Here is a 26,726-nt window from a genome sequence, read left to right on the forward strand (position 1 = left end):
TACATTGCTTAGTGGTAATTCCTATTTCCTGACCTGGCCTTAAAAAAAAAAAAAAAATCACCTGAAGATACGGCTAAAAATACAAATTCAAGGGCCCCATCTTCACAGATTCTGATTCAGTAGGTATGATGGCATTTTTATAAAACTCATCCAACATAAACTAGTAGTTCCCAAACCAGACTTACAGTGTATCTCAGCCCTGCAAACTGCCTCACGCTCGAATATTGCATAATCTCAGTAAGGAGAAGCCCTACCTGAAGTGATAACAAGAAATTAATAAAATACACTACTCCAGTCATACCCCTTTTTCTGCCCTTTATAGAGCAGAAAATAGAGCAAGTGAAATAAGTGTGGCCAGAATAAGGTACACCATATTTTAACACGGAATATGTTATGAGAAATCACCATAAGCTAGGTTTTCCTTTTATTTTTAAATATCTAGCTACAGATATAACTTTATTACAATTTACAAATATTTACATTCAACAAAGCATTCTTTCATAGTAGCAGCAGTCTCTAAAATTTCAAATATACTACTAACATATGGGACTCATTTCCTTGGCTGAAGCTAATGTAAGATACCAAGAGAAAGTTTTTCTCAAAGGAATGACTTTACACACTGCATTTTTTTTCCCTTTATAATTCTGGCCATCCACTCTCCATTCCTATGAACATAGAGCTAAAGTAAAGCTGAAAATTCAAAGTAAAGTCTTAACACAAGAGATATCAAGTTGCTTGTCCTGACCAATTGCAGGAGACCCCCTGAAAGAGTTGGGCACAACTGCATTCAAAGCATAATTTATCTCAGTTATATCAGTGCTGGTGTCTTTTTTATCACTTTTTGCTAAAAAAAAAAAAAAAAAAAACCTGCTGCCCTGCAAAAGAAAATGACTGCCTAATTGGTCTAGCAGCTGCATGACTCTATCCACAATTATTTTTAAATTAATTTTTAATAAATATGAACTATATATTAGATCATACGCATTTGATATTCCCACAATGCGTCATGGATGTCTAGAGTGGGAATTTACAAATCTCACAGAATATGCATCTGCTGTGGAGTATTCATTTTGCCCAAAATGCCACCTGACTAGCAGGATATCTTCCTTAAGAACACAAGCAGTGCCCAAGAGAGCTTATTCCCTGGCCACAAGTATTTTTAAAGGCTATTTCTTTTCCAGTAAGGTCTCTTTTTAAACAAGTCATGTAGAACAGTGCTCTGAAAGTGCCAAGAAGTACGAACTTCCAAACTATCTTCTTTGGCAAAAACGAATCAATGTATCGGCAACCATCAAGGAAAATACACAGACAGCCAAACAAAAGGTTATCATGACATGCTTTGACTAGCCAATTCACAGAGCAGAAGAAAAGCAGTATTCTTGGAGAGAAATGATTATAAATGAAATCTCTTGGCCATGAGCCAAAAGGAAAGGAGAGAAGAGAAAGGAAGAGACTGGGTGGCATGGCAGACACCTGCAGAAGAAGCAACAGGTGTTCTCTGAGCAGAGAAGAGAGCCAGAAGTCAAGAAGACAAAAACAGTTTTGAAATTTGAGGGGATTGAAATAAAAATAAATCAGATCTCAATAACACTTTAAGGTGGGGGGGCAGGGGCTTTTAAACCTGCTGCATGCAGGGGAAATGCAGCAGCTTAAAACTTCTAGCGACCAAAAACAGGGGAATTAATTTGTTGCACACAGTATAGAGTAACCCATAGGGCCGAACCGCCAAATACAGATTTTTAGAAATTCATCTAAATATGGAAAGGCTGAGTTTACATGCCAGAGATGAATTCCTGAAATACAACAAAAAACTTTTTTTCAACAGTTTACTCATGTAAAGGGCTGGTAAGTGTTTGCGTAGATAATTTTGATGTAAACTTTGCTATTCTGATTCTCTCTGCATGTGATGGAAGAGTCACCAAGGCTGAATTTCTTCAATGTCACACCCTTTAACTATCCTCATTTAATATGCAGTACAAGCCAAAGGAGGAAATGGACATTTCAGTATTTTTAAAGCAGCCAAGTTGGTTCTGAAAAATTAAAGAGGCTTTAAGTTGTTTCCAGAGTTCAAATAACTCTTCTTTTTTGAGTCCCAAGTAGCTGATAAACTATCTAAAACAGATGTGACAACTGAACACAATGAATCTGAAACCAAAAGAACTCTGTTAATTTATTTTTTAAACAATTTATTCAGATTCAAACTAGTCATATAGATTAAACAGTTAGCAACCAGAGACTGCACATGTTCTCCATTGCATAAACCCAACTGAGTAAAAAGGAATTACATATTTTTAGGAATAAGCTATTTAAAGGAAAAAGTCACAATTTTAGAACAGGATCTTAGATCTAGTGCATATGAACCACACCACCAGTTCTGAGTCTGCATTAGAAGCAGTCCTTAGATGTCTCTAAATTTCCACACATCTTCTTATCAGCCCAGTTCAAATGCAACACCCTCATTCCTCTTTTCTACTTTTTTCCACCATCCTCCATACTGTGTAAATTTTACTTTTTGTTTTGTCTCTTTCTACAAGAATACAAACTCCACATAAGGAAGTTTGGGGAGGGGCATTTTGTTCACCACAGAATTGCCAACACCTAGTAAAGCATCTGTCCTATGACATATGCTTAGTAAATATTTACAACAGAATGAATGAATAAATGTCTACCCCAAAACTAAACAGATTATCAGCTTTTTAAAGGCAGCCCCAATTCCTTTCTAATTTCTGTGCTCTCTCCCATTTCTAAAGGACACAATTCATGCTCAATACACGTTTAATTAACCATTTGCCTGTACCCTAGCATAGGAAAATAGAATATACTGTTTAGAATTTCATTTTCTGTAAGGCCGATGGTGAGTGCACATCAGTAGAAAAGAGTGATGAAAGGTGCCTCCTCTCTGTTCTCATAATAACTGAAAAAGTTTTTTGTTGTTGTTGTTTTTGTTCTTTTTTAAGTAAATAACTGGGCCAAACACCAGGTTTTACATAGCCAGTTTTTTCACTGTAAAGTGAGATACATAAGAAATTAATTATAACTAGCAGGGGGAAAAAAAAACCACAGCAAACTATAAATTTATGTATAGTCTTACAGATCTCACTTACAGATACAAAAGTAATAATTTCACAGTGAGGCTCATTTATTCTAGGGATATATCCCCAAATTCTACTCTTTTAAGTAGTGCTAAACTTAGTACTGCTTATTGCATAGGAAAATAAAAGACTAATTACCTAACAAGTGCCGATGTTTCCATCTCTCATCAAATAAAATCTCTGGTGAATGGGGAGTTTTACTGTCGTAGAGTGGTTCCAGCCACTTATCTAGAGCAACGGACCTCCAGAAAGTTTTACTTCTCAGAAAAATCTTGAAATCTATATGTACATCAAGCTTTGATTACTGGACCCATTTTAATTATTTTATAACCATACAGATAATGTGATTAATATAATTTAAAAATAATTTAGAAGTACTACTGGACTCACAGTGCTCTGTCATTTCCTCAATCGTAGATGTTAGAATATACAACTTCTCTGACACGGGAGGGACCACAAATTAACTGATACTAAAAAGGAATCCTCACATTCCAAATGGGAACAACTGCCCTAGAGTTTCCACATCATTCAACATGTGATCTTTCACTTTCAGAGATAACATTACTTAATGGATAAACAGGCATTTTCCCCATGCTGGAACTTACACCTAATTGGCAGTATGGGGAAGAAGTGATTTGGGTTTGAGTCTTGACTGCTCTAGTGGCTAGATTTTAAACCAGAAACAAGATACTTCACTTTCTATAAGCTTCAATTTCCTCACATAACATGAGGATGAATTCACCTCCGCGAACCACTTCATTAAGAACTGTTACAAGACAAAATCAGAATGAAAGTTACATTAAAAAGTATGATGCAAATATTAAACTATATAATAGAAGGCATGGAGGCAATGTGTGGCTGAAAGGGTTAAGTTCAGACTTGACCTTAAAGGGACTTGAATGCTAAATAAGCTAAAGAGTTTTTAGATTTGACTCCACAGGAAATAAGAACCATCAGAGGATTTACCGAGGCAGGCTGGGTGGTGGTGGCTGGTGTATATGTGAAAATCAATGAAGTAATGTGCCTTCAGCGAAATCTAATAGATTTGTGAAATTCACTTGTGAAAGGATGGCCAGGAGTGTAAAGAACTAGAGGTTATTTTGTAATAGTCAAAATGAAAGCTAAAAACTTGGGACCACAGCACTGACAGTAAAATAAAAAAACAGGTGGACTGACTTCAGTCTGTGAAAGTATCTGAGAGTGAGGGGAAGGAAAGAAATTTAACATGAGCAGATGGGTCGACAGTAACCCAAGAAAAAAAATTCTTTTTTCTTTGTTTTACTTTGTTATTAGAAAAGATTGAGTGTAGATGTGTTAAATTTGGGGCATCTGGAGGTATGCCAGTAGAGACTTTCAGCAAGGCTGTGAAATTAAACCTCAGAAAGAAGAGATTGTGCATGGAGCTGTAGATCGTGGAGTCAGCAATTTAAGATGGTCAAAGACTTTAAAGAGTGAGAAGAATAAGGGAGCACTGAATAAAGAAACTGGAGGACACCAAAATCAGGCAAGCAAGCAGGAGTAAAACCAGGGAAGGAGAATAAAAAAGAATATGAGATAAGATGATAGAATTAGCTTACAAAGTCAGTTTCTAACTTATAGAAATATTAAAGATGAAATTCAAATGATGCTTAAATTTGACATTTGATTTAGAATTAAAAACTCAGAAGAGCTTAGAGAACACTTTTGACTTGGTTTCATGTTTACTGAAATATTATTTTCCTCTGATGAAAAATGTGAGTTCCCAGAGCAAGCCTTCAACATTCCCTAACACAGAGTTTCTGAGTTGGTGAGTCGTGTTCTTCCTTCACAGGCCTTCAACAAGCTCAGCTGAAGTGACGTGGAAGAGCAGGTGGAAGGTGACAAGCGGGTCCTGAAACCCTACTGACTTCCAGCAGTAACAGTCAGAAATGATGCTGATAAACCAGAAGGCAACAAAAGAAAGTGAAGATCACTTCCTGGAGAGAAGGAAGACATTTGCTTTGGTTTATGATTAGAGTCTACAGATCATGGAGGCCTAGAGGTCACAGTAATATATACCTCTTCACCTTATTTTATGATAAAAATGAGCCCCCAATATCTTAATTTTCTGCTCACATGAAAACTTTAGAACTCGGGGAGTCAGTTTCCATTTAATTCTATGCTTTAAAACAATTCTCTTTATCTGTAGCACAATACAATAACTGACTTCCATCTGTACTTCTACAAAGCCAAGAGAAGATTAAGCTTTTTGGTATACTCTACTTAAAACAATAATGAAATATGATTTTCCTCAAAAGTGGCATATTTTAGCACCTAACAAGTTGAATTTTAGGTTATTTGAGAAATTTGATTATCCAGAATACCACATTACCCAGAAATGCTACAAAGAGTTGGGCATTAAGTCTTATCATTTTGCTACTAGTAACTCATTTACCCATCTTACCAAGCCAGAAATCTGGAATTCATCCTAGAGTCTCCTGTTCTCTAACCTCCAAAGATTAATCATTCACCACAGTTAAACAGTTCTCAAAAATGTTCCTTTACCACTGTTATCCCTCATCCAAGTTTTAAGCCATTAACGAAACTGACTGTCCCTCAAATTATAATGATCAGATTCGGGGCTGATGTCTAGATAGTTAATGTCTTGTAATATATACTGCCCTTGTAGTTGCAAAAGGCTGCAAAAGATAGCATGCCAATGGAAATCAAAGAAGTGCTACATCTAACAAAGCACCTGCCTCTTCACGATGTCATTCTATCATCATCTTATCTAGAAAATGTGCCTCCAGTTATTCCAAAATGCTAAGTCCTCCCACAACCCATGGGCCTGGGTTAGCTTTCCATATCTTTTTTCTGCTTAACACATATGGATAAGAAACAGACTTTAAGTTCCTGGAAGTACAAAAGCAAAGCCATAATCTCAATAAAGCAGAATGTTCATATGATCTTGATTATACTACATGTAAGATAAAGGAATAAATCTATTCACATAATTATAATGAATTTCTTTTATAAGTTTTTACTTAGTCAAAAATCACTAATTTAGCATTTTTCTATAAATCTAAAAATTTCTTAAAAGCAAGGCAGTTACCTGAGGAGAGTCAAAAGGATATCGACTACTAAACTTAAATAGAAGTTGAAATTTTTCCCCTTCATATAAGGTACCTGGTGCACCTTCCATGTCTACAATCCACCTAGAATAGAAAAAATAAATAAATAAACTTCAGTTAAAAAGGATTGGGGTGAGCAGGAGAAAAAAGACAGTCGAGAATTCCACTACAGCAGGCAGTGGGACAGGAGTCATTCACGTTCACCCTCCCAATAGTTACAATAGTAGGCCCTATTCCCCGCTCTGACATTCTAGGGTTAAATAACTAGATCAAAGTCAGCTAGCAAAGGAAAGAGGCAAATTTTAGGCCAGAATTGAAAAAAGCAAAACCCAACTCTGGTGTGCTGACACCAAAGCCTGCACTCTTCCTTTAATTTATACTATCTTATTTTTTCAGACTATCTCTACAATGATGGAAAAGATTTTATAGATAATATCAAACAAATCAACTGCCTTTCTGACATCAATTATTTTAGAAGCTATGAGAGAAGATGATATCAGCAATGACTACAGAAAACTGTAGCTGTCAGACCAATTTTCTCATCAGTATGCTAGGGAAGGCTAAACAGGAAAAAGGAAACTAAACTGACATCAGTCCACTTACTCTGATGGCTACTCAAGGCTCTATAAGGCCTTTTCTTTGTCTCTCATTATGTTTTGACTGTTTAATAAAACCCAAAACAGATTTCTATGGCATTACTCTGTTTTCATATATAACAAATCGTAAGTATAAATCTGTTTATAATTATATTCTATATACTATCTCTTGTTCCTTTAAAACAAAAGTGGGGGTAGAGAAATAGAGATTATTATGGCAAAGATGACGGCAGAATTTAGAAACAAAATGAGTTCCTAATTATAGCTATGCCACTTAAAATTATTGTATACTTGGACAATTCCTTTCATCTCATACTTTTCAAGTATAAAAATTTATTATTTTAAATAAAGGGAAATAAAAGAACAAGATTACAGTATTAGGGTTCTATTCAGCACCCCACATACTATGGACTTAGGAGTAATGTAAAATAATAAATGTCCCTACTTTCTGACAGTTATCAATTAACACATACAGACCCTTAAGAGCATGGCTATTCATTTTCAGAATGCATGCTAGATACTTATGTGGTAATAAACGGTAAGGCCACAGATTCAAGAGGCAATATTTTACAGTAAAATTAAACAGGTCTGACCCTCAACTGGCTGTATGGCCATGAGAAAGCTGTTTAACTTCTCCTGTTTTAAGTATTTTATTGTAAAATAGATATTTTAAAAAATTATCTGTTAAAGTTTAAAAAAAAAAGGTAGTCACCTCAAAATGTTGTTGGAAAAGATAAACGACATTACGTATTAAAAAAAAAACTAGCACATTCTTGACATCAGAGACAGTACACAGTGAATTTAATACAATGCAAAAATTGCATTTAAAAACACAAAACTGAAAACCTATTCTCTTTAAAATTAGGTCCTTCCTCCTAATCAAACTTACAAGCTTTTGCATAGCAAAGGAAACCGTAAACAAAACAAAAAGCAACCTAAGGACTGGGACAAAATATCTGCAAATGATACGACCAACAGGGCTTAATTTCCAAAATATACAAACAGATCACACAGCTCAATAGTAGGGGGTAAAAAAAAAGGGGCAGAAGGCCTAAAGAGATATTTCTCCAAAGACGACACACAGATGGCCAACAGGCACATGAAAAGATTCTCCACATCACTAATTAATAGAGAAATGCAAATCAAAATTACAATGAAGTATCACTTCACACCCGTCAGAATGGCCATCATCAAAATGTCTACAAGTAATTTTTGCCTTACATGGTAACTATGGACTATAACCCAGGTGTGCCATCTCACTGTACTACATTGAGAAACCACTTCTCTGTTTAATTAGCTTTTAATCTTTCTATGTTTCTGCTCCTACCTTAGAAAGAAATTAATCTTTCTGTGTCTCTTTCTACCTTAGGATGGCATAGAGATTTATTAGGTCAAAGAATATGATACTCATATTTTTTAAGGTGTTAATACATGCTACCAAACTGTCTTCCACAAAGTTTAATGTGCTTTCATCATCTTCCTTACCCATATCTCCATCCCATATAATCCCATTCAAACAACTCTTTTAAGATCTGATTTTTGTAAGATTATTTTTGTATCTTGGAAGATGGTCCAAAAATAATAAAAATCTTTGTGGTTCACTTACAATAAATTATTTTAAAAGAAAAATCCCTGCCTGACAAAATCTCTAAATGACAGGTTTATTCTGTAGCAAAGATATTATTTTGGTAGTTATAATTTGTGGTAGAACTATCTATAAAAAGTTTCTATTTTTAAAAACATAAAAGTCTTTTAAGTTTTTATAAATCATTGTGTTCTGTAGTTTCTTCCCACTCCCAAAAAAGAAAAGGCTGAAAGTGGAAGCGATTGTTACCAATTTCCTTGAAAACTATAGGGCTGCTGCCATAGAATATTCTATGGCAGGTTAACAAAAGGAGAAAGGGAAAAGATGAAAGTGGAGTATAATCCATTTGTTTAATGATATAGAGCAAAAACAGTCACTTGTTTAATTATATAGAACAAATTCTTGACACTCTAAATGTGTGCTCCATTTTCAAAATCTGTTTTAAATAAATGAAAAGTCAATTGAGAGCCATAAAAAGACATGGAAGAACCTTAAATGCTTATTAGTAAGTGAAAGAAGCCAATCTGAAAAGGCTACATACTGTGTCATCCCAACTATATAAAACTCTAGAAAAGGGAAAATTATGGAGATAGTAAAAAGATGAGTGGTTGCCAGAGGTTTGTGGGGAGTGAAGGGAAAGATGAATGGAGAAGCACAGAGAATTTTTAGGGCAGTCAAAATACTGTATGACACCATAATGATGATACATGTCACTACACATTTGTTCAAATTCATAGAATGTACAACACCAAGAGTGAACTGTAATGTAAGTTATAGACTTTGGGTGATTATGACATGTCAGTGCAGGGTCACCAGTCGTAACAAATGTACCACTCTGGTGGGGGATGTTGATAAAGACAGAGGCTATGGAATGTGTGGGAGCAGAGGGTGTATGGGAAATCTCTGTACCTTCTGCTCAGTTTTGCAGTGAATCTATAACTGCTCAATCAAGAACCCAGAAATGTTTTAAAGAGATAGTAACAGAGCTAGGGATCCATATTACATTTTCAAACATCAGTATATCTGTTCAAATACCAACATATCCTTTCTTCATATTCCTGTTCTCAAAGCTTGTCTCCTGTCTTAAGTACTGATCCAAATGTCAAAGTCAAAGGTTAGCCAAAATTGTTTCTTCTGAAAATGAGTATGTCCCTGTTGTGTGAATTTTGGTTACTTTCACTCTCTGGACCTAGAATATTACCATTTGACCTGTTCTATTTGTCCTACAAGTTAGTCTATAGTAACTTGTATCTTGTTGGCTTCTATCCCTTCTACATTTTTGGAGATTTTTTTTTTTTAAAGGAGTGAGTCAATTATTTTAAAATTTAAAATTTCCTATTTTAGAACATTGTCTTGTCTAACAGAATTGTTAAATCAAAGGAGTGGGTTGTGAAATCTTAGGATGTTAACTCTTGAAAAAATTTCAAACTAATTCAAATGCTCATTTTTAAAAGAGGGTACCTGTATCTCTCTATCCTTGGCACATGTTTGAGAAGAGACTCCTGCTCCACTCCTGAGGAAGGAGCTGAATTAGAGAATAATCAGTGTCCTTCTACCCCTCACTTCTTAATCCTCATGGAAAAGTTTCTTATCTATTAAATGAAAATTCTGAGAGACTGACATTCATTTAGCTACTCTCCTGTAAAGAAAGCAACTAGTATGTTCAGGGGGCAGGAATGGGGATAGCTCTTGACTATTATTCTCTTCAGAGCCTCAAATATGTTTTTGAAAAATCTGATAAATAACCTCATACCAAACTGCCCTATTACAGATGAAGACCATTTCATAACAGAGTCAGACTAAAATTTTTAAATGCTGCCTCATTAGCAGGAAACTTTCATAAAACAAAACTGTGTATATATGTATGCATAGAAAAAGATCTGTTTACTGTATCTACCTCTTGGTGGAAGAGAATGGGATAAAATGTAAAAATAATTCTGTTTTAAAAAAAAGAGTATTCATACATTATACTGATAATAAAAGAAAAACAAATAGTTTAAAATTTAAACACTTACTGTGTAATTGAATTTTGAACACTTTTTTCATTTAAAGTCATTCCGGGAGGTGGGTCATTTTGCAAAGCCAACAGTTCTTTCTGTAGTCGTTTCTAGAAAAGAATATCAATAATTTATACTTTCTTTTTACAACATAATATCCTTCTAGTTACACCATCTGAAATCGTTGATTAGATTTCCTCCAAATGCTCACACCTTTTCTTTTATAAGCTTCTTAACATTTTCTATATATTTTATATGCCTAATTCTCAAATTTTTAATTGCCTGTTCTATAACTCACAATCCACTGTCAAAATATTTCTAAATATATTTGTAAACATTGATGCTGTAAAGTGTTTATGAAGAACAGACAGCTACCTATGAAACTTCATAACTACTCCATTAAAGTTATTAAGGTCTCAATGTTGATTATAAATTCCTAATAGTTCTAGTAATGCTTGCTTTATGCTTTTCAATTATAAAAACCGTAAGTCTCCATAATCCTTAAATAATGTATCATCCTAGGCAGACAAGCTTTCCAGAAGAACTATATAAATTACCTTTCATGCAAAAAGCCTTTTGAAAAAGTTCAAATAATTTTAGTTTACAACTTAAAGCCCCTATTAATTTTCTTAAAATAGGATCATCCACAGATAATCTAATCTTTCAATACCAGAATATAACATATTTGGGCCTAAGATATGTAAAGTTATTTTTCACATACTATATACCCCCAAGTGGCTATGTATTTGCTTTCTTGTTTGTATAGCTTTTATTGTTCAATTCTTCCCTTATCAACAGTGGATATTCCTTTTCAGCATACAACAAAGCAAAACAAAAACCACAGCAGCCCATAATGTATGGGTTTAAAACCCAACAGAATGTTATTAAAATTCTTAATGAATTAAGATTCTTAATGAACATCTTTTCTTAGATTAAAGCATACAGGCATGAATTTCTGTTCAGAACTCCAAACAACTCTCTGCTTAATAGCTAGTTTCTGCTTTTTATAGACAATGAAATATTACTATCAGTATAGCAATGTTTCCAGATTTTTTTTCAATTCGTAACACCTTTAAATAAGCCTACCATCATCCAACACTACTACAGATTAGAAAACGCCTCCCTTCTTTGTTGACAATCAATGTAACAACTTTAATAAATGGCCCTCTAAATTGTCAAAAATGAAAAATTTTCCTCAGATCTTGCAATATCTTAATTGCCAGTAACAATGAAAATAAAATATCAACTATTTGTAATTTCTGACTGCAGCTGCCTCCTAAAATGCAAAATTACAAATTAAAAATTAGTTAAGAAAAATTTTAATTATTCAAAATCTAGAAATAAAGCTGCATAAACAGTTTGTTTGAATTAAGAAATACATTTGTGATAAGTGTCTATATTAGAAGAGGGTTTTACACATGTTAACAAACTTGCATTCTGTTAATTTTCAAAAACACGGGTTCAACAACAAAGACTTCTTTAAAAGCTGGAATTCTCAGAGATTTCTGATATACTAACTTGCACAAGGATTCTCTGAGGGGAGGAAGATAATATACAGGTTTCCAAAAGTAACAGACTCTTCCCAGTGTAGGGTATATTGGAAAAATCTTGTTTCAGTGATCACATGTTGGGAAACACTGCTGTGGAAATCCTCCAGATCTTAAGAACTTTACTAAGACAGGGAAGACAGCCCTTGTTACTGAATCCAGGTATAAAAGAAAGTCAATTTGCATAGTTACCAATTGAAGAATGATATAAAGGCAAGCTAAGAAGAACTATATTGGTGTAATTATCCCAAGGACTCCTGAACATAACTTGTGAAGGGTGGTGTAGAAAAAGAAATGTTTTCCCCACCCTGACACTACATGTCCACAAAGGAAGAGGTCTGTGGTAGCCAAACCCCAAGAGAATCTCCAAGTAACTGCTTCCTGATATTCACATCCTTGTGTAGTTCCTCCCACACTGTACCAGAGCTGGTCTGTGTGACCAACAGAATGCAGCAGAAATGATGGCATGTCACTCCCAAGATTAGGTAATAAAAGATAATGATTTACTTCTTGGCCATTCTCTCTAGAATCACTTGCCATATTGTGAACAGCCCAACTCAGAGGCCCATGCAGTAAGGTGAGGGCCTCCCGCCAATAATCATGTATGATTTGGATGAATCTCCCATCTGGAATCTCCAATTCTGGCCAAGCTTTCAGATGACTATAGCCCTGGCCAATATTTTGACTGCAAACTCAAGCCAGAACCATCCAGCTTTCTGATTCCAGACTGTGGAATTACATGGGATTATAAATGTTTATTCTTTTAAATTACTAAATTTGGGGGTAATCTGTCATACAGCAATAGATGGTTAATACAGGACCTCTGCTCCAACCTCTGCCCATTAGGAGGGGCTACCATCCACTTCTTCATTTCAGTTTCAGTATCAGATCAGAATCCAAGACATTCACTAGAGCATGTTTTTTAACTGAGGAGGTGGAGTCACTACATTAGACAATTCATGCCAGTCTCTTACTGTTTCAGCTACCAGGCAATAAAATACCTTGCATATCCACATCTCCTGCAATAAACAGATAGAGCAGGACTAACATTTTGGGGGTTATGAGTACTTAATAAACCCACTAATAAAAGTGATAATTCACCCATATACTTATAAAACTCACTAAATAAGATAAGAGTAGAAGGTCAGTGTATATGGCTGGCTCCTAAAAACAAGAAATTCACTCTTAGATATATCCTTCCTGGAACAGTAATTCAGTAGAGAGGGCAGGAAGTGTCTTTAAGTAAGCAATCAGGTTCTTCAAGGGTCCTCTGGCTCTTCTAAGAAACTGGTTCTAACTTTCCTGAGTATAAACACAGAAGCTAAGAAAAGAAAGACTTAAGAAGTTCGATGTGAAAATAAATGAAAACTCATACTCACCTAAGAATGTGAAGAACTAGTGTTAACTGTTTAGAGATCATACCATGTAGCATCTATCAACAGAATGCTACTATCACATGAGGAGGCATTCGCCTCCTAACTTTGAAGACAAAGTGTTACAAAAGCAGGTGAGAGACACTACTAGGGCAGAACACTCGCAAAAGCAGAGATACCACAGCTTTTTAGACCATCACAGCAACACCAGCTGTCCCAGACAGCGGTGAAAATGGCAGCCTCAGACTGAGATAACTGGAGGTGAAAACAACTACAGAAGGTAACTACTGTAACTAAAGAAGCAAAACTACCCCAAAACCTTTGGGAGCTGAGGGGGCTGACAATTAAGAGTTCAAATGGTCCCTAGCTAAATACCACCCATGTCTGCCCCTAAATTAGAGAGGTAGGGGAGAACTAATTACATATGTTATCCACCATGGTTCTCTGAATCTAAGACACACTATCAATCATAGTCTTATGATTTTATGTAACACTAGGAACTAAAACTGTTGCCAATTAAACAATGACACACCACTGACAACACATATCTTGATTTCAGATATGCTTAAATATGAAAAAATGCACATTTAAAAACCTATGATATGCTATTAATAAAAGTTTGATTTTCCTAATGCTTAAGTGCTAGAACTACTTGATAAATAAAAATTAAGTTTCTGAGTAAATGTAATATGCTTAAGATGATCCTTCTTTTAATATTTAACACCTATCCCATAATATATGATCTCAATCTGTATTATTTAAATATGCACTTTATTCCCAGAATTTGCATAGCAGTATACAGACATCTGTCCTCTGAGGCAAAAAGGCCAGGCCCAGAATCTAAATGTTCTGAAGCATCACAAGTCTAGGGTAAACCTGAAAACTCTATCTAGACCTCATCATGTGTCGGCTCAAGTCTGGAAAACTCAGAAATTGGAGCTCTTTGAAGAGATCTAAGTGGGCTGGATCAGTAAGAAAGATTATGATATCTCTAATACCATGAGAGAAATGATTAAACACTTTCAGAACTGGTCTGGCTCTCCATGGCTCTATATAGTCCAGCCAGTATCTCCCTGTCTCTCCTTCCTCATGAATGTAAATGAATCAAAATGATATGAATCCACTGTAATTTATTATTTTTCTTGGCTAAGAAAACCACTGACAAATTGTGCAATTAACTACTATCAATGTTAACACTGAGAAACACCCAAAAACTGAATGGCACCCTAGTATGTCACAATACAATGTATGATGTGTGACCTGCACTTAACAGTGACACTAGTTCAGTTCCTAAAACCTTCTCCCACTTCAACACATGTGAGGGGTCATTCCTGAGATGTACTCTCCCCTGTGACCTGGGCTTACCACAGGAGTGGGAGGACAGTATTTCTGTAATATGAAGAGGCTGCCCAGCAGCTTAACATATCCTCTTCACCACGTCACCTCCCCAAGAATCACTATAATAGCTGCTTCACATCAAAGGTCAAGTGTGAGGACAGAGACAAAAAGATTACCATCATAAAACAGACACATATATTATTACTCTTAGCCTTATGAGATTTAAAGCCTTGGAAAGTTCAAACCACAGTTTACATACAAGAGTAAAAGCAATTTAAAGAACAATCACTTTAAAAACTATAATCACTATATACTAATCAGCCCTGCTCCATTTCTCCCAACTCAACCCATCAACACCTGCCCAAGCACAGACCCATAATGTTAAACCGAGTCCAAATATGCCACGTTTCCTTGGCATGATCAGAAAATGAGATATAATGGACAAATACAAAGAGTAACAGTTTTAAATCTCAAAAATTTTGAAATAAATGTGGTAAAACTCTTAAACCTAATACAGATCCTATGAAGAAAGAGACAACAATGAAATGTGTCTGTTTAGATTATGGGGGAGGGCAGTATAGCTCAGTGGTAGAGTGTGTGCCTAGCATGCATGAGGTCCTGGGTTCAACCACCAGTACCTCCATTAAAATAAATAAAAAAAGAATGGGTAGAGGGAAACAGTCTCCTATGAAGCAGTCACAGTCTCAAGCAGACACCCACAAGGGTCTGAATCTGAATTCCTGCTAAGAACCTTAGGCAAGAATTTAATCAAGTGGTCAAGGAAGTAATGCCCCAGGCAACTGTCAGAAGCAAAAAAATCTTGGAAGAATACAAGTTCTATCCACTGAGGCAACAAATTCTCTTTGAAAAATCTAGAAAGATAATTTAAAAATTAATAAAGGCCAAATGCGAAATTATTCAGAGGACAATAGCATGCAATACTTGATGCAATAAAAATTTATACTGTATATATGTATTTACATGCAATACAATGTGTATGTGCAGTCGAACTGTAACAATTCTACCTAATAAAACTGAAAAAAAAAATTAACTATGAAAAGGTATATGCATCCCTATGTTCACTGAAGCATTCCATACTTGGAAACAACCTAAGCGTCCAACAAGAGAGGAACTGATAAAGAGGATGTGGTACACACACACAACCAGACGGGTACTCAGCAACTAAAAAAAAGAATAAAATCTTGCCATTTGTGACAATGTGGATAGACTTGGACGGTACTATGCTAAGTGAAATAAGTCAAACAGAGAAAACAAATACTGTATGATTTCATTTATATGTGGAATCTAAAAAATACAACAAATGAACAAATAACAGAAACAGAAACAGAACAAATAAGTGGTTGCCGGAGGGGGTGGGAAGGAAGAGTGAAATAGGTGAAGGAGGTTAGAAGGAAAAAACTTTCAGTTACAAAATACATGAGTCACAGGGATGAAATGCACAACATGGGGAATACAGTCAAAAATATTGTAAAATCTCTGTATGATGACAGATGGTAGCTAGACTTACAGTGATCATTTAGTAATGTATAAAAATACTAAATGTTGTGCCCCTGGAATTAACATAGTGTTACAGGTCAATTATACTTCAATTTTTTAAAAAAATGAGACATACAACCTCTTAAAATAAAAATGAAGGTAAACATATCTGATAAGGAAGGCAAAGATAAGTGAAATATAAAACTCTACTTCAATTATTCATTTTTTTAAAGTGCATTATTTTACATTTTTGCTAATTTCTTTCAATGTCTGGCTTAAAAAAAGGATATCTAGATTTGAAAGATGTCAGGACTAGCTCTGGTAGGTAGCAAGATTTCACCACCAACTCAAGTATGGACACATGCAGACCAAATGGGACAGAAAAGAGAGCCCAGATGCAGACCCACACATATTTAGAAACTTGACTGCTGACCAAATAGGAAAGCCTCGTAGTAAATGGGGCTGAGACAAATTGGATATTCATTAAAAAAAAAAAAAAAATAGATCCCTACCTCAACCCTTAAGAATTAAAGACTTAAACGTGAAAGGCTAAATTGCAAGACTTTAGAAGACAACATTTTAGGAGAAAATTTTAGAAAACGTTCATGAGTTCAGAGTAGAAAACTTTTTCTAAAAACACAAAAAGTACCAGCCAAAAAGGAAAAGACTGATAAATTTCCTTTGGGGTTCATCAAGACACTGAAACTGAAAAATCAAATCTTAAACTGGGAAAAGAACTTGGCCATACAAAAGAACTTCTTCTATAAATCAATAAAGGCCAACTGAATTGATTAAAAATAAATAAATAAAAAGTCAACAGGCATTCCATAGAAGAGGAAACACAAATAGTCCATAAACAAGTAAAAATGATATTTGACCTCTTTATTAAAGCAAAGAACTGTAAAACAACTGCAATGAGATACGCTTCACAAAAATTAAGTCGGACAATATCAGGTATTAGGGAGCACGTGGTACCCCTGGAACTACCAGGAAGAACATAAACTGATTTAACCACTTTGGTTATCTGGTAAAGCCGAACAAAGACACAGTACAACCCAGCAAGTCCACACCTAGATATATTCCCACACACATACCCATTAGAGAAAACCATGCCTATGTGTACCAGGAAAAGATGTGTTAGAATATTTAAAGCAGCACTGTTCACAATAAGTTAGGAGTAAAATACACAACTATGAAAGACTTTGTAACATGGAATACTATTTTAGTCTAAAAAATGTACTGTTACATCCATTGAGATGGATTAATCTTAAAATGTTAAAAAAAAGAAGTCAGAAATACAGTATGATTCCATTTATTTAATGTTCAAAAGAGTGAAACTTAATATACCATTTAAAGTAAATCTATAAAGAAAAACAGGGAATGATAAAATCCAGGAGAGCAATTTAGTCTGGGACAGAAGAAATGAGGTACCATCAGAAGAGGCATGTACAGGAGGCTTCAAAAGTAACGGTAACTTCTATTTCTCAAGCTAGGTGCATATTTTATTAATATTCTTTATTATTTTATTCATATTCTTTAAAACATCCACTTACGATTTTTAAATTTTTTTTTATGCTTGATACATTTCATAATCTTTTTTTTTTTAAGTCACTCTCAAAAAGTCCGGTTATGAAACGAGGGCCTGCAACAGGATGGTAGTTAGCAAGAGAAGTAGTAGAGGGAAGTATCTGTTTTTTAAGAAGAAACATTAGCACAAGTAAATATTTATGAGAAGAACCAAAAAAGGAAGTGACTGATCACCGATATGCAAAATATCTGTGAAGAGATGTTTAAGACTAGGGACTGACTTTACAATCGAATTGTCTTTTCAATGGTAAATGCTATGTATATGCAGGGAAAAAAATAGAAACCAAAGTATTTCAAAATTTAAAAAAAAAACCTTAATCTCACCATCCAGTGATCTTTTTAGGGTAGTAATTTTTATTTTTACTAATCTGTCATTTTCTCGTGTTTCAACAATGAACATATATAAAGTTTCTTTTTTTTAATGAAAAAGAACGAAAACTGAACAGTGTGGCAGGTGTACTGGAGAAGTTAAGACAGAATGAAGGCCAGGAAGCCAGAATGAAAACTACTAGAAAAATAAAGAGTTGAGACATTACTAGTGATCAACTGGAGATACAGAATAGACTGGATTTAGTGGTAAACAGATGGGAGGAGGGAGAAAGAGAAAAATGAGGATGATTCCAGCATGTTAGTTTGTGTGATGGTGGTACTAAAATCTGAAACAAATACAGGAGGAGGAACAGGTAGAGGCAGTCGGTCTCTGTCTTTGTGGGGTTAGGGGCAGCTGAAATTAAAGTCAATTTTGGACCTGTGGAGTTCCAGCTTCTTATGAGCATTCAGTGATAAACAGAAATAACTGACTCTACCAGAGCTGAAGCATGGCTGCTCTCTTTACACGAAACTCTTGAGGCTGGGTATGCTCTCTGCCATGACCCCAATATAAGCATCCTATGTACTTTAAATCAGCTTGGCTCCAGGAGGCAAGGAGTTTACAACTCTAAAATCAAACCTGAACTTCTCAAGCAAGTTCAGAAGTTATGTCTGGTGTTCTGGAAATTAACACTCCAAATAAAACTATGTAAGTTACCCAGAAACCTGGACTCTGAATGAAATAAAATACAGTTCTGAGTCTACTGTTCTCCCCTTGTGATCACTACATTTCATGCTGTAGGTGAAAGGCAGTAATTTAGCATTAGGCCTGACAGAGTTGAGGTTTCATTTTAGCTAAGCTTCCTTTGATTTTTGGAAAAATACTTAAATGTGACACAACATTGTAAAATGATTATAAATCAATAAAAAATGTTTAAAAAAAAGACACAACATTGTAAAATGATTATAAATCAATAAAAATGTTAAAAAAAAAACTTAAATGTGCCTTTTTTCCCTTATAAAGGTACAATTCAAAATTTTTTACCTTCCAGATTTGGCTACACTGGGCTACATCCAGAGACTCTGATAAGTATTAATAAAGTTATTCAGGCAAATAAAATGTCATAAAGCATAAAACATGCTATGTAGTAGAAAACGTAGATTATAGCCAGGGTTTGGCATACATACGCTAAGAGTAAAAAGTTGGGTTTGACCTACAAATCAAAATGCAGCTCTACCACAAGAGACAAAAATTGGGATTTAGGGTAAAAGAATTTGTCATTTGTTAAAAATGTAAGCAAAATGCAAGCCTTAAGAGATAAGTTAAGTACTTTAAGAGATATATTTAATTTAAAAATTCAACATCTGCTTTCTAGGAGTGTATATATGTGCAACTTTGGACAAATAATAATCTGTATCTTAATTTCTACATAATTAAATAGCTACCTCAGATTGAGAATGAGATAGGCCAGCAGCTGTAATAACACTTCGAAAATTTTAAAAATACTTTGAAAAGTTTAAGGTTCCAAATACCCACACTAAAGTAGTATTAAAATTCACAGATGGAAGTTGGGGGAGGGTATAGCTCAGCAGTAGAGTGCGTGCTTAACACGCAAGAGGTCCTGGGCTAGATTCCCTGTACCTCCATGAATAAATAAACCTAAAAAATAAGAGGTGAAATAAAAATAAAAGATCATATCTTAAAATTATGAATTTACCCTAATGAACATTATTAGAAAGCAAATGAAAATATGTATCAACTTCACTTGTTGTAGGGAGGGTTCAAACAACAAACCAGTTTTTCTCTCAGCTAAAATCTATAAAATTCGTCCCAAATATTCTTCAAAACTCATTAATGAAAAGCTTCCTTCTAAGCACAAATGCTAAATATGTAAATAGAAACTGACAACTTGTTTCCCCATTTTTAGCAAGTAACGAAAAATAAATAAATCAATAAATCACACTGTCCCTACAGTCAGTCTCTGGTCCTTAACTCCCAGAGCAAGAAGATTCTCTCCCCTTCTCAAAATTCTTCCACCTCTCTCTGGACCTCATGCCTTACCAACTCATCCAGAATGTTGTTTTCAGAGTTAATAATTTGGTTTCTAATAACTTCACCCTTTACCAGTTAACAACTTCTTCCCTTCAGTCCTCAACTGGGTCTCCTAGCTTTAAAACAACAGCCATCATTCAGCTTCTATTCCTGTCCATTCCTTCCTTTCCTTTCACTGTCCAAATGCATGAACTCAGTTAACACCACTCCCTCTACCTCCCCTCTAACACATTCGTTTAAGCTTCAATTCCTGAAAATTTCTTAAAGTTCAATGCCACTTGCTTATTAAATGTACTGGAGGTCTTATTCCAGACACCACTTACAGCCTTTCATGTGAGGAGATTTCCCCCTTTGATTCTGTTATACCAAACTTAGCTCTCTTCCTATTTCCGCCATACTTCTAACATTTTACTTGCTGGGCCCTCTGTTTTGGGGGGGTTGGGGGTGGGGAGGTGGACAGGTCCCTCTTTTTGCAGACACCCCCAGAGCAAAGTTTTCTAGCACTTTTGGTGAGCTCCTTCTCTACAACTTTAAATTCACTACTATCAAATATTTTGAGAGCTAGAAAATACACCATTCTTGAATACTTACCCTAAATTATAACAAAACTGGGAATGAGGGGGAGAGGAAGTAGCACACGCTTAGCTTATAATGGTAAAAAAGTGGAAACTCATGAATGTGGCTAATTAAATCATGATTATATGATTAGAACAAATGCTGATGCTCAACTCTCTATACCAAAAGGCAGCTTCCAAAGCTTGTAAGTTTTATGACTTAAAAAGATCTTATAACATTCTTTTTAAGCTGTAAACTAGGTGGATCTTAATTATAGATCTATCCTTCTTGTATATTTAGTCTCAAAGGAAGACACATCTGGTTATTTGTAATTTACTGAGCACTATTGTTAGAATGCTCTTCTATTTCTAAATTATTTCTAAAGCATTTTTAAAGATGACTACATTCTCAAATAGTTAGATGCTTATCTCAGGAAGAATTTCAAAGACCCCCAGATTCTTGCATCTTCCCATCCATAGTAAAACACTAAAATCTATAACTTGAGATTGTTCTTCATGATGAGCAGTAATCTTGTACCAAGATGTATGCTTGACTGCATATTTTACCTAACCAAAAATCATGTATAAACTGGCTTCTCCCCTGCTTCTTTGGAGCAGCTTCCTCAGAACTAACTGAATGGTTATCTTCCTGCTATAGTCCTCAGCAGGACCCTGAATAAAATTTAAATTCACAACTCTTATGTTGTGTGTCTTTAAGTCAACACTATGCTTAAGGGTAATCAGGCTTATGAGAAGTCCAGTCTGCACTTCACTGATATTAACAGATGTTCTGTCCTCTGCTACATCTGGGAGAACCAATCACAAACTCCCTACACCAAAACACCCCCACCCCATGCAACCTCACACCTCCTCCTCCCACATGCACACACAGAAAACAACTACAATTTCAGAAAAGAAGGATCCTGAGACACAACATATTTGGGTTTAGGGAGAAAGCAATCACATAATTCAAGTTTCAATGAAGCAAGACCTAATATTTATTTGCTGTCACGGTAAGGGTTTGTGGACTGGAAACTTAAGAAAAAACCTACTATCAGGGGTAAAAAAAAAAAAAAACAGACTTTCACTGAAGCATTATCTCCGAAGTGAAAGAATTACCAAATATTATCTAGTTGAAAGAGATGCTTGTAATTAACAGGAAATGAACACTAATTTAAAAATATTATATAGTTTTCCTTATTCAACTCAATTCTTTAGTTTCTTTAAATTGGGCCAGGACAGAAGCTGAAGCAAAAGACAGACATCAAAGGAATCAGAGATAGGGCAAAAAAGTAATGTTTTGATATCACTTCTGACCTATTTTGAAAAAAGTATTTACTTGAGTCACTGTTCTACATCTTTACTCAGAAAACACTTAAGTGATTACTACTAATAGCACACTGCCCTCAGTGAGTTAAAAATCTAACAGAGACAAAGTACCTTTATAGTAAGTACAAGGCAGAGGCAAAAAGTCCTATGAAAGAAGTAAAACATGGGGATGGGGGATATATAGCTCAGTGGTAGAGCACCTGCTTAATTAGCAAGTACAAAGTCTCGGGTTCAATCCCCAGCACTTCCATTAAATAAACAAACAAACAACACCCGCCCCCCAATTTTAAAAAGGAGTAAAACATGCTATAAGGGCACACAAGGTAAGAAAAAGTGTGTACGGCTGTGAGAACTGAGGCTAAATTTGGTGTATTCAGGATGCCAGGTATAAAGATGTAAAGAACTAATGTGGATTTTGAGTAAAATCTAAATTCAGAAATATAGTAGAAAAAGTAGAAGGACTAACCAGGTAAGTTAGCTAGATAAGTTAAAAAAAAAAAATTCCCAGAAATGATGAAAGGACAAGATTGAAGCTGTTGAAACTACCCAGAATTCAAAATGGAAGTTCACTATGAAAAAGTGACTAAAAAGAACTGCTAAGTATTCATAGCAAGTAAAGGCTACTGACACAATCTTTCCGTTTGCAGTAATGTCCAGTTCAACCTAAAGACAGGAAAGACAGACCCAGGAGCCAGAATCATAAACAACCTGATTCTCAGTGATTTTAACGGACTGACAAAAAGTCCTCAGCATAGGCCTAAAACGGGAGCTGCATGAGGTAACAATACTGGCCAAAAGACTAAAAACAAGACTAACAAGAGATATTCACATTTCAATACAAGGCTCCTAAAATTATTTAAAACAACAACCAAAAAACCCTTAAGACTGTAATTACTCATATTCAACTCCAAAGACTCATGATATAAAATCTGTAAGCTTGTCTAGGGACACAACTGGCATAGAGGAATCACTCAGCTCGTAACTGAGCCTAGAGAACCACCCAACAGACACACCTTAATGTACATTGTTCACTAACCCTCCTACACAAAGAACTCTCATGGCAGATACTTCGTGTCTTTGTATAAAACAGCCATCAAACAACAGACTACACTAAAATTGTTAAGGCAGCTAACATGCCCTCTGATACGCACAGGAAATGGATGTTCTTTGATAGAATTGTGATCATGTAAACAGCCAGGAACACAGATAAACATCTTCATAGTCTCAAATCTGGTTCCTCTTAAAAGATCTCTCTAGAAGTAACAACTCTGAAATTTCTACCATCTAGTTCAAGGAGATGGGTTACATCTTATCCAATTTATTTAATTTGCACACCTAAATTCTCCCATTGTAGTGAAGAGTTCTCAACTTAGGCTGCACATTAGACTCACCAAGGAGCTGAGAAAAATTCTAGTACCCAAGACGCACACCAGGCCAAGTAAATCAATCTCTAGCTGTGTTTAGAGCTCCCCAGGTGATTTCAATATAATGCCAACATTGAAAACCGCTAACTTGGATTGTGTGGGTAATTCACAAAAAAACTGGGGGAAAGTACTTATCTACAGTAGAAAATGGAAAAGGCAAACAAGAAACCCAGATGTAGTAATGTTGCACCTTACCAGGTTTAACCTGGCTTCAAGACATTTCAAGTCAGAGGTGGATTGAAATTTATATCAAAATATAGTCAATTTTCATTATTCACAGCAGTTATGTCCTATAAAGTTGCAGCAAATATTTATTTAGCAAGTAGTGAACCACCATTCTTGGGAAATACAGGATTAAGTTCCTGCAATCTTCTGTTCACATTCAACCAACCAACAATAACCTTAGTATTTCTGTTTCTGTTCAGAGTTTTTAACATATATTGTTGGCTCGTCAACACTGAATCCTAGGGCAACAGTACATGACAGAAGGAAGGTTACCTAACACACATTTTCTATATAAGGCACATCAGTCTTTTTGCAATTAGGAACATTGAACAGCGCTTCAGTACTACATTTGGGAGCCATTTTAAACAGTGAAATCACCAAAAGCATTAAATAGACCCCAAAAAAGGACACCTGTCTACTGTACTACAGCTGAAACAAGACAGTGTTGGCCTGTTTTACCTCAGCTGGAAACATGTACATCCAGCAACTCAAACCTCCAGCCACTCTACCCATGTGTGCAAATCACCACAAAAGCACCATGAGTATCGATTTTAGGGTTCCAATAAGTTTTACCAAGTAGGTGGATTCACAAATACAGAACCCATGAATAACCAGGACAGACAATGGAAATATCAAACCAAGGTAGCTCAAACAAATTGTTATAAAGACATGAATTCTATGAGGTTTCCACTAAGCAACATAAAGAGCAAAGGTGGCACCAACATGCCCAGCTACATAATTTTCTTCACTAGAATCCTTAAATTGGCTTGTCTATTTAAGAAAATGTAATAATTTTTCTCACAACAAATCAATACACTAAAAAAAAATCTATATACTCAACTTGCTCAATACAAATCTTCCTTTCATGTAGTATAAAAGCAGACATATTTTATCAACTAAGTCTAATCACAAAATGCAGCAATGATTCAAACCTCTAGATGACCTCTAAAATGCCCTATGGCTCAATGCTTTTGTAAGTCTAAAAACCAAAGCTGGTATGTCTATTTTAATTATAATAAAAGCCAACATATAAATACATAATTATTCTCAGTAACAGTTTATTAGGATTACAATCACACTTCTTAGTAGTAGGGCTGCAATATAAATTTTCATCTTAAAAGCAGCTAACTGCTCCACCCACCTAGATGCATAACTTGAATCCAGCAGGATATTAACAAAACTGATATACTCTCATCTAGGACCTATACAGCTTCAAAAAGAAAACAAGCTGCCACATTAATGTTACAAAGCTAAATATGTTTCAGACCATATATAAGTTAACTTAAAATGAAGCAAAACCTAAATGTAAGAGCTAAAAGCGTAACACTCTCAGAACAGAGGTGTAATAAAGTGTAAATCTTCATGACCCTGAATTAAGTAATGATTTCTTAGATGTGACAAATGTACAAATGACAAAAGAACAAAAACGATAGACTGGACTTCATCTAAATCAAAAAATTTTGTGTTTCAAAGGATACCATCAAGAATGTGCAAACAGAGCTCACAGAATAGGCGAATATTCACAAATCACATGTCTGGTAAGCTCAGAACATATAAAGAACTCTCACAACTCAACTATAAAAGGTAACTTAATTTTTTAAAAGGCAAAGGGTTTGAATAGACATTTCTCCAAGAAACGTTACCAATAAGTACAAGAAAAGATATCCAACGACAGTCATTAAGGAAATGCAAATCAAAACTGCAATGACATACCACTTCATATCCACTGGCACAGCTATAATTTAAAAAATGGACAACAAATATTGGCCAGAATGTGTAGAAACTGAAACCCTTGTACATTGCTCATAAGAATATAAAATAGTGCAGCTGCCATGAAAAAGTCCTAGAAAATTAAACATAAGAGTTACCAAATGACTCAGCAATCCCACCCCTAGGTATATACCTAAGACATAAAACACGTCCACAAAAAAACATGTTCATACTCATAGCTGCATGATTCAAAAAGGAGAAATAATATAGTCAGTTAACTGACAGAAACAGGGTGAAAAAGTCAAATGTCAATTAACTGGTGGATAAACAAAGTGTGGTATAACCATAAAATGGACTACTACTCAGCCATAAAAATGAATGAAGCACTGATACAAGCTACAATACGGACAAACCAAAAAAACATCATGCTTAAAGAAAGAAGGCAGTCCCAAAGGACACATATCGTATGATTCCATTTATATGAAATACTCCAAATAGGCAAATCTATTAAGATAGAAAACTAATTAGTGATTTTCAGTGGGGAGAGGATGGGGGACCAGACACGATACCCAGGGAACAGAGGATGACTGCAAATGGGGAAAAAGCTTCTCTTTGAGGTGATGAAAATGTTCTGGAATTAGTGATGATGGTTGTGAATATACTTTAAAAACCACTGAATTTTACACTTAAAGAAAAAAGGTTAAGTTTTATGGTATGTGTGTGAATTATATTTCAATTAAAAAAAGAAAAAATTCAATGTGCCATTTAAAACTGACGTAGAAAGCTCAACATTTTACTTGGCTAACTCTCAAATTTTGAAGAGGATTGGCAAAGAATGTATGCTAATTAGAAATCATACTTCCTCCCTCCTTCCTGTGGTTTGGAAATACAAGAAGAGACGTCATATAAAGGAAATCTGCTTTTTTCCCACTGATAGCCAACATAGGGCCAGGTATCAAAATTTTCAAGTGAGTATCTGACAGGGGTAGTTTAAAATAAGAGGACTACAGCATTATAAGATGGAACTCACAAACAACTCCAAAGACCTAAAACATGAATTTATAATTTTATCCTGTATGATGGGGGGAAAAAAAGGTTACATAGCTGTTAAGTGGCAAAGCTAGAATTCAAACCAAGTTTATCTGAATCCAAAAGCTGTGCTTATTCCTTTGACATTTACAGAGGACCTACTACACATCGGGCACTGGGGTATGTCGAAGAAAGAGTATGCTGATTAACTACTAATATGTCAGGGCTGTGAAGGAGACATTTAGCAGGGTGAGGGGAACTGCAAGTGCCAGGGGTGGGAGGGCTATTTTACACTGGGTGATTAAGGAAGGCTTCCCTGAGAAAAAACTACATTTGAAAAAAGATCTGAGAGAAAAATGGAAGTGAGCCACCAGATACATGGAGAAGAGCCC

At 35.3% G+C, this 26,726-nt stretch overlaps 1 protein-coding gene across 5 annotated transcripts in view; it reads right to left on the minus strand.

The window, feature by feature from the left end:
- Positions 1 to 26,726, minus strand: part of UBE2W (ubiquitin conjugating enzyme E2 W) — a 115,110-nt gene that overhangs the window by 83,243 nt on the left and 5,141 nt on the right. For all 5 annotated transcript variants that reach the window (XR_012503211.1, XM_074355042.1, XM_074355043.1 and 2 more), the window contains exons 2-3: positions 10,378 to 10,469; positions 6,163 to 6,265 (exon numbers count right to left, since the gene is read on the minus strand). Coding sequence is in view for 4 of the 5 variants with exons in the window: in XM_074355042.1 (XP_074211143.1) it covers positions 6,163 to 6,265; positions 10,378 to 10,469 (195 nt within the window). In the remaining variant the exon portion in view is untranslated. The remainder of the gene's footprint in view (positions 1 to 6,162; positions 6,266 to 10,377; positions 10,470 to 26,726) is intronic.

This window comes from Camelus bactrianus, chromosome 29 (assembly GCF_048773025.1).
Source record: "Camelus bactrianus isolate YW-2024 breed Bactrian camel chromosome 29, ASM4877302v1, whole genome shotgun sequence".
Classification (NCBI taxonomy): domain Eukaryota; kingdom Metazoa; phylum Chordata; class Mammalia; order Artiodactyla; family Camelidae; genus Camelus; species Camelus bactrianus.